This window comes from Podarcis muralis, chromosome 6, assembly GCF_964188315.1.
Source record: "Podarcis muralis chromosome 6, rPodMur119.hap1.1, whole genome shotgun sequence".
Taxonomy (NCBI): Eukaryota; Metazoa; Chordata; class Lepidosauria; order Squamata; family Lacertidae; genus Podarcis; species Podarcis muralis.
In genome coordinates, this window is record NC_135660.1 from 3,376,301 (window position 1) to 3,385,235 (window position 8,935).

Here is an 8,935-nt window from a genome sequence, read left to right on the forward strand (position 1 = left end):
GGTGTTATGAGAGAGGGAGAGAAAAACTTAAGGAACTTGCTAGCGCAAGTTAGGAAGGATAGTAATAAACAATGTACCCTTTCCTGCCTCCCTGAACATTCCCACAGATACTAGATAGGCCATTGGCCTGATCCAGAAGGCACTTTTTATGTTCTTAAGACCTTATAAGGCAAGAAGATAAATAAGCCTTTCTTGGTCTTTCTCTTTTTGATATGTTAAGAAAGAGATAAAAGTGTCATAGGAAAACTTTAGTCAAAACAAAAAAAAATTCCTTCCAGTAGCACCTTAAAGACCAACTAAGTTAGTTCTTGGTATGAGCTTTCGTGTGCATGCACACTTCTTCAGATACACTGGTACTTCAGATACTCAGTGTATCTGAAGAAGTGTGCATGCACACGAAAGCTCATACCAAGAACTAACTTAGTTGGTCTTTAAGGTGCTAATGGAAGGACATTTTTTTGTTTTGACTATGGCAGACCAACACGCCTACCTATCTGTAACAGGGAAGCTTTAGTAAGTTAAAAGTGATGTTGTGTAGTTTTCTATTACTATTTATGTATTGTTAAAATTGGTTAATTGTAATGAATTGATGTAGCAACTACTGTGGGGTTTTTCCTTTGTTATTGTTGAATTCTAAATAAAGTATTATTCAAAAGAAAAAGGAGAAGGAGAAGGAGGAGGAGACGGAGAAGGAGAAGAGGAAGAAGAAGAGGAAGAAGAAGACTTTAAGTTGCTGTCCATTATAAGCATGTCCTTTATAAACGGAGCATCTTTTCTTGCTTTTAATTTCGGAAAAATTATTTGATGGTGAAGACATGAGGCTGCCTCTTAATGGATCAGCCCATTGCTGCAAATTTCCAACTCTAGCTGGCAGTAGCTTTGTACGATCCAAGGGAGACAAGGGTCTTTTCCATTCCTTGTCACTTGAGAGCCAAGTTTTCGTGAATGTGTTGAAGGGAGATACTTGGGACTTTCTGCAATGCAAGCAGCTGATCTGGCTACCGGACAACTCTGGGCCAGTCCAGAACACAACATGCGGGAATGATATTTTCAACACAGTACTGGACATTGGGTTACATCCTCTGGTGATATATATGATTGTCATTAACTACTAGGATCATTTGCATGAGAGATGATTGTTGTTTTTTCAAGCGCTGGGGACTTTGCTTCAGTATTTGATATGATTCAGGGAAATCTATCATTCGCAGAGGAGATATTATTCAAGAGTTTATGTTAGCCCTGAGTTTAGTTCCACTTCTCCTTGACATCGCTCAGGAACCTTTCAGAAAAACCCATTTGTCCACTGATTTCACGATACAGCTCAGCTTCAGCCCCACTCCTCCCAAGGGAAGGGAGGCAGCAGTTAATATTTATTAACAGCAGTTAATAAATAAAAAGAAAGCCTTAATGATACTCCACATCTCCTCCAGTGCATTCAATCCTTGTGGACTAGCAAGATGTTTTAAACTGACAAAACAAAAGAACGTGGAACTTCCCAAGTGTTATGGCAGTGCAGGCGGGGACTGGTGGGAACTGTTTTCCCAACATTTGCAGAATATGTTTGGCAAATTCTGGAACAGATGGGCCATTGGCCTGAGGCAGCAGGCTTTTCTTATGAAAGATATTCAGAACAACATATTTAATTACCAAACCACACCTTAGCAGATAATGTAAACAGCCTTCCCCAACCCAGATCTCTTGGACTATGACTCCCACCAAGCCTGGTCAACATGGCCAAATGTGGCTAACAATTATGGGATGCGTAGTCCAAAACATCTGGAAGGCACTGAGTTATGGAAGGCTGAGCTAGAAAGGTTTCATCTCATTGGTGTCTCTCTCTTTTCTAACAGCTACTGATAGCTGACTTTTCTGCTTGTCACCAGGACAAATTTTAATATCTTCAGGCGAGAGCCAATATACTTTAAAACATTTGTGTGGTCAGTTTATTTCACTGCCAAAATGTCTTATCTGTGAAAATGGTACGTGTCTAATCATTCTGGAAATTCCTTCTCATTTTTTATTTTTTTGCAGACACACGTCTTAAGCATGAAGGCCAACATCAGTGTGGTGTGGAGAGCCAGTGTGGTGTAGTGGTTAAGAGTGGTGGACTCATAATCTGGTGAACCGGGTTCGCGTCTCCGCTCCTCCACTTGCAGCTGCTGGGTGACCTTGGGCCAGTCACACTTCTCTGAAGTCTCTCAGCCCCACTCACCTCACAGAGTGTTTGTTGTGGGGGAGGAAGGGAAAGGAGATTGTTAGCCGCTTTGAGACTCCTTAGGGTATTGATAAAGCGGGATATCAAATCCAAACTCTTCTTCTTCTTCAAGGATGTCCTTGGCCTGTAAAATACCTCCTGACATCTCCACTTAAACAAATATTAAAGTGAAGAGCCTGCACTGGACTCAATCCTCCTAAACCAGAGAAACTCGAGATGACCATAGTCAAGGATGGTTTTAGAGGTCTCCATCATGACACCACTTTTTCACCTGAACTCTACAGAAGGACAGAAAGAAAATTTATAACCATGACACTTTGAAGCATAAACTTTATTGCAAGAAGGGATTTAAAAGGGCACATCAGAGTGACTTGCAATGTGGGGTGGGGGGTGGGGGTCAGTGTGTCATGAAGAAATAGTCAGAAATCACAAACGCCAAGGAAATTGTGTACAATTGAAACTGAATGTTTTATTAAAACAACTTCAAAATCAAAGTGAGGTGTGTATTTTTTTTTTCCTTTTCATATCACCTTAACAATGAATTTTATACAATACAGTCTTCAGCTCCTGGCATGAAGGGACTGGGAAAGAAAGGAGAGTTTGGAGGTGGAGACAGGGGGAAAGGAAGAGGTTTCTCAAGCTAACAGGATGTGAAGGTCTTCCAGAAGAAGTTCTTGCAACCGGCTTTGCGCTCTCTGGGTCCCAGAGCTGGGTTCAAGTTGGCCGATCTCTCCAGCTCCAGCCTCACCTCATCCTGCTCGCCTCCACGGGACAAATCGTCTGATTCCAGGGCCTCGTTGTCTGTCTGGCTTGGTTCTGAGAGCAATTCTGCCAGGAAATACTTGGCCAATTCCTTTGAGAAAGAGAGAGAGAGAGAGAGAGAGAGAGAGAGACTGAGCTCAGTATATATCTTTCTATATGGCATGATTCCTTGCATCTCAGAACCACCAGTAGGTGCAAATGTCTGACTCATACCAGATTTCACAGAACCTCTATTCTCAATAACGATGGGACTCGGAGGTGGAGAAAACCTTTATTTTGTTTGTTGTTAAAAGGGAATCTTCACGTGAGTCAATACTTGATTACTCCTTTGCAGCTGGTACCATTACAGGTGCCACATTCATTCTGCATTTGTGAGAAATCAGCACCTACACTTTGGAACTCCCTGCCTATTAACAGGCACCTGCACAGTATTCTTTTCAGCACCTGCAAAAAACATTTTTGTCTGGACAAACCTACCCAGATATTTAGACTGCTGATGCATGTGTGAGTCTGTTTTTAGTTCATTTCATTGCCAGTTTTACCTTTTGAATATCTTAAAGTGTTGTTTTAACTGATTTGATTGATAATTTTTTTGCTGTATTCTCTTTGTAAACTGCTTTGAGGTTTTCTTTTACAATCAATTTTATAAAATAAATGAATGCACTATATCTTTGTCCTTTTGTCCTCCCAGGCTGCTGAGATGCTTTATGGTTTACACTTTCGGTTGTTGTTGTTCTCTCTCTTTTTGTTATGTTTGTGCTTTTTGACAAAAAAAACCCCAATTAACCAATATTGCATATCAGACAAGAGAGAGGCTCATGTCAATAGCTTTTTTGATGATGACCACATGAGAAACTGGGGCAGAAATTGGTTCTGTATCCCTGGACAATGCCTTCTATTTCCATTCATTTCATCTCGGACAAAGGCACAGCTTGAAGGGGACCTAGAATGGCCGTGGGGAATCTTTCACAGCCCGAGGGTCACATGACCTCATGGGAAATGTTCTGGTGGTCACATGCCGGTAGTGGGTGGAGCCAAAGACAACAGAGGGCGGAGCAACAGGCGTGAATCTTACATTCGCATGGTAGGCTACACCCCTATCCACACACCTCCATTTAGGCAGGCAAGTTCAAGGAGACATTCTAGTCAGGCAAAAGTGTTCAAGGAGGGCACAAAGCAGAGCTGGGGGGGTGGTCTGGGAAGAGGGGGTGTGGCCTGGGCTGGATGGAGGGGCCTAGCGGGCCATGTTTGGTCTGAGGTCCAGAGATTCCCCACTCCATCCTTGGAAAGGCCCCTGGAGAGCCATTGCCATCTCCTGAGCTGGATGGACCGTTGATCTGACTCGTTATAACACAGTTTCTCATGTTCCTAATTGGGAAGGATCATACCTCCATGAGAAAGCATCTGTTTGAGATGATGGAATTTATGGAGTTGGGTGATCTCACCGGGAGAATCCGCGACCAGAAAGAAGAGGACTACCAAGAAGATTGGAAGAAATTTAAAGACTATTTGAATAAATTTTCTAATATTAAAGATATGTAACCACTTGAAAGAACCAATCAGGCTTAGGATTAAATTAGACTTAAATGTATAAATAAGAAAATGTACTATAAGAAAGGTAAAGAAATTGGAATATGACTGTAATGTTGTTTTATGAAATAATGATATTGGAAACTGCTACATTCAAATTAAGAGGAAATTCAGATGGAGGAGATTAGAGGAAGTCAACTAAAATGTTTATGAAAATGGATTTTAAATAATTGGTTGAGTTTCTTTTTTTCTGTTTAGGCATGTTAAGTTTGTTATTCTTTTTTCTTATTTTTCACTTTTTATTATGTTGTTGTTGTTGTGTTGTTGCATATTCTCTTTTTTGTTATGTCTATTGAAAATTAATAAATATTATGGTTAAAAAAGAGAGAGAGAGAGAAAGCATCTGTTTGGCATGAAGAGGACCCTGGGTTCAAACTTCTCTAGATAGGGCTGGGAGAGAACCCACCTACACCCTGGGGAGCAACTGCCAGTCAGTGTCAACCATGTTGAGCAAGATGGATCAGTGGTCCGAATTCAGTATTAGATTAGATCATATAAGACGGATCCAGAAGCGGCTGCTGAAAAAAATAGCTAAAGACGTCTCCATGTACAGACACATTTTGCCTCTCAGTACCAGAGGTGAGGTTTTCTTTGGGGGGGGGGGGCAAACAACAGCTGAAAATAGTAAGTAATTTTCTTCTCAGTTTTCCAGGAGCTTCTGGCTGGCAATTGCGGGCAAATGCTGGACTAGGGGAACTTTCGTCAGATCCACCAAGGCAGATCTGAAGATCTCACCTCATACCCTCTCCTATCTCCCCCCCCCCCAATTATTTGCAGATGGAGCTGTGATCTGTACAATAATTGATCCAAGGAAAAGAGGTTGGTTTGGATCTTCCACATGATCACCACCCACAGTAGGACTGGCCCTGAACAGGAAGCCCATCATCTAAAGAGGTTCACGATGTAGTGGATTTTGAGGCCATCACATTTTCTGAAAGGAAAATGTTCATGGCTTGGGGGTGGAGGGCAGTGCCATCACCTGCCATTCCTCAGTCCCTTTGGCTCCCACTGCCAACTGGAAGGACCCTAGCTCAATGGTACAGGATCTGCTTGGCACACAGAAGGTCCCAGGTTTGATCCCCGTTGTCTCCACTTAAGGCTGGAAGAAACTCCTCACCTGAAACATGCCTCAGAACCATGGCCACTTAGTGTAGACAACACTGGGCTAGAGGGACCAAATGGTCTGACTCAGTACAAACCAGCTTCCTATGGATGCAGCTGTTGCAGAAGGCAGCATCTAACAAAAGCGGAAGGAAGCAGGAATCTGGATCCACTCAGAATGGTGGGTCACAGCATGTATGAACCAGCTCTTTAAGATGGTGGAGATTTTCAGTGGGGAAAACAGAGAAAATTTAAAAGATTCTCCAGCTATTGGACCAGCACCTTTAAAAAAGAGTTACAGTGGTACCTCGGGTTACAGACGCTTCAGGTTACAGACGCTTCAGGATACAGACTCCGCTAATCCAGAAATAGTACCTCGGGTTAAGAACTTTGCTTCAGGATGAGAACAGAAATGGCGCTGTGGTCGCAGCGGGAGGCCCCATTAGCTAAAGTGGTACCTCAGGTTAAGAACAGTTTCAGGTTAAGAACGGACCTCCAGAACGAATTAAGTTCTTAACCCGAGGTACCACTGTATTCGCATCTCACTATTGCATTGAGTCATTTTGTGCAGCTCAAACGTTTGCTTGGCTCAGTGGTAGAGAGCATGCTTTGCTGGCAAAAGGTCCCAGATTCAAACCCGAACATCTCCAGGTAGCTGGGGAAGACTCCCTGCCTGAAACCCTGGAAAGGTTCTGCCAATCACTGTGGATAATACTGAGAAAGAGGGACCAACAGCCGGTGTGAGGCAGCTTTCTTTGTTCCTATGCTCGCCAACACAGTTGGCCCCTGAAACTCTGTGCTCTTACATGGTTCCAAAGCCAACTTCCTTTCCCCTCCGCAACATCCCTCTGGTCACTTTCTTAAGCCTGGAGTGTAAACACACTCGCTAGGATGCAAGGCTTCCTTCTGAGTAGCCTTGGTCAGGCTGAGCTGTTGGAGTGATGCTCTTTTCAGCACCACGGAGAGCTCCGCACCAAACAACTCTGTTAGCCCTGGCCGGTTCCCTATTACATAAAAGGACTGCTGTTAGGAAATTCCGGGGAAGCTTTTCTCTAGTATTTCATGTGTTTAGTTGTGCTTTTGAAATTGATGGCAACAATGTGGGGTGGGGAAATTGCAGCGCAGATGCAGATACTCTACCACTGAGCTCTTCCCCTGAAAAATAAAACAGATTCCAGTTCTCATGGTCTCGAATTAAGGTCTGATTTAAAAGGAACATGGGAACCTGCCTTATACTGTCAGAACCTGCTGACCCAACTAGCCCACTGTTGTCTACCCTGACCAGTGGCTCTCTGTGGTTTCCAGCAGGAGTCTCTCCCAGCTGGAGAGGTTACCAGTGGGAATTGAGTTTGGGACGTTCTGCACGCAAAGATCTTCTGTCACTGAGCTTTGGCCAAGGATTAAACCTTGGAGCATGGCATGCTTGGACTCTGAGCTACAGGCTTCCCCCTGATCAGAGTTTAGTCTAAGACACACCCAAACTGTCGAGGTAGTCCTAGGACCTTTGGAATTTGCGTCTCCCAGCCATGTCTCCCAGATGTCTATATCAGCGAGCGGGATTAATTTCGGTTGTGGTGTGGTTGCACCTGAGGCTGGCTTTATGACTGATTTTTTTTAAGTTCACGCTGTTCGTTTACAGCCTTTGTCTACTTGCAGGTTTGTTGTGCTACAGCACAAGCTTACGCATATAATCATAGAACTGTAGAACTGCAGAACTGTAGAATTGGAAGGTCTGGGTCATCTAGTACAAGGTCTGGAAGGTCTGGGTCATCTAGCGCCCCACTGAGTGCAGATAGATTTACCCCCAGTAAGTGCATGTAAGGGCGCTTCCAGTGCTACCTGTGACAGTGGTGCAGTGGGCTTCATCAAAATGCCAACCTATATCCCCACCCAGTTCATCCGGATTTACCATTTCTAGGGAAAATCTTATTAAATGAATAAAATAAAATAACCTCTTGCCAAACACACATTTCGGATATCTTCTGCTGTTCCTTTTAGCTCTTTATATTACTGAGGAGTGGAACCTCTATGGACAGCGGCAGTCTACCTCTGCATTAAGGGGAAGCAGGTCTAGGGTCTGAAACAGCAGCTCCCACTGCTTAGAAGTGGTGATAAGGAAAAGGGGTTCTGCACTTGCTCAGAGACTCTCTAGCTCTGCTCCCCACGCCCTTCTCTCTCTCCCTCCACCCTCCCTCGGACTCCTGGGTCCCTTACCTGTTTCCCCGCCGCTGCGGCCAGCGACTTCTGCAGGAATTGCCGGAGCCTCGGGTCCGAGGGGGCGGCGGCCACGGTACTCAGCGCCAGGGCGACCGAGACGAGCAGGGCGAGGGCGCACTGGAGGCGGCAGGTCAGCATGCTGGCGAAGCCTGAGAGAGCAGCTCTTTCCCGGGGAAAGCGAGCGGAGAAAGGAGGCGAAGAGCGCGCGAGAGTCCGACGGGACGGGGCGAGACGGCTGCTGCGGTGGAGGGCTGCTGCGACGTCTCCGCTCCTTGGGATCGCTGCTAAGCTCACGGGGGGAGATCGTGGCTTCTGGGATCTCCGCCGACGCCCCCCTTTTATAATGCCTTTTGCTGACGTCAAGGAAGGGGGTGTAACAACTCCCCCTCCCCGCAAAAAGGAGCCCGGCGCTTTTTGACGCCCCATTAAGCGCGCGGATCTGTTACCCCCAAGTGAGGGGGCTGACACGTGTCTGCAGAGGGAGGGCTAAAAGAAGAAGAGGAGGAGGAGGAGGAGGCATGGCGACGCTTGCTCCCACAGGACACGCAACGCGCACACACACACGCAACCCCAAATCTCTTCGCTGGCCGCAAAGATGCCCTGTTAACGGAGAATTGGTACGCAAAGTTCCCACAGGCGCGCTTGCAAGTCCGAACGCACAGGGGAGATCTTTGGCCTGGAGGAGTGGGCGTCGGGTGGAGGCGAGGGTGAGCAGGGGGACGTCTGCGAATCCCTCCTTCCCTCCCCATGGAGGAATTGATACTCTCCCGGAGCAGCTGCAAAGGGCAGGAGCTTGCTCCTTCCAGAGAGGGTGGATATGACAGACGTGGAGCCAGGAAACTGACTAGAGACCCGCTCATCAAAACCTCCAGGCGCGCTGCTTCGTTTTTCACGCAGCCGAATGGAAGTCTGGTCGGATTCATTCGGATCCGCTTCTCCGAATTTGCTCAGGACTGAATCTTGAGGCGTCTAGGTGGAGATTTGGGGCCAATCCGGAGGGAAGTTCTGCTGCGCAAGATCCACTGAAACGAAGGTGGAGCCGCAGAATTT

At 45.8% G+C, this 8,935-nt stretch overlaps 1 protein-coding gene across 1 annotated transcript; it reads right to left on the minus strand.

Annotated features, from left to right (window-relative positions):
• Window positions 1-2,659: 2,659 nt before the first annotated feature.
• Window positions 2,660-8,213, minus strand: SST (somatostatin). The gene is made up of 2 exons (XM_077929610.1): window positions 7,883-8,213; window positions 2,660-3,068 (listed from the first exon to the last, which is right to left on the minus strand). Exons 1-2 carry the CDS (start codon window positions 8,021-8,023, stop codon window positions 2,856-2,858), a joined length of 354 nt encoding a protein of 117 aa, XP_077785736.1. The 5' UTR covers window positions 8,024-8,213; the 3' UTR covers window positions 2,660-2,855.
• Window positions 8,214-8,935: the final 722 nt, after the last annotated feature.

Excerpts from the sequence above, each read along its gene's own strand:
- SST (XM_077929610.1), bottom strand. The coding sequence starts at position 8,023 with ATGCTGACCTGCCGCCTCCAGTGCGCCCTCGCCCTGCTCGTCTCGGTC. Across the intron at positions 3,069-7,882 it reads CCGCAGCGGCGGGGAAACAG|GAATTGGCCAAGTATTTCCT; the intron begins GTAAGGGACCCA and ends TCTTTCTCAAAG.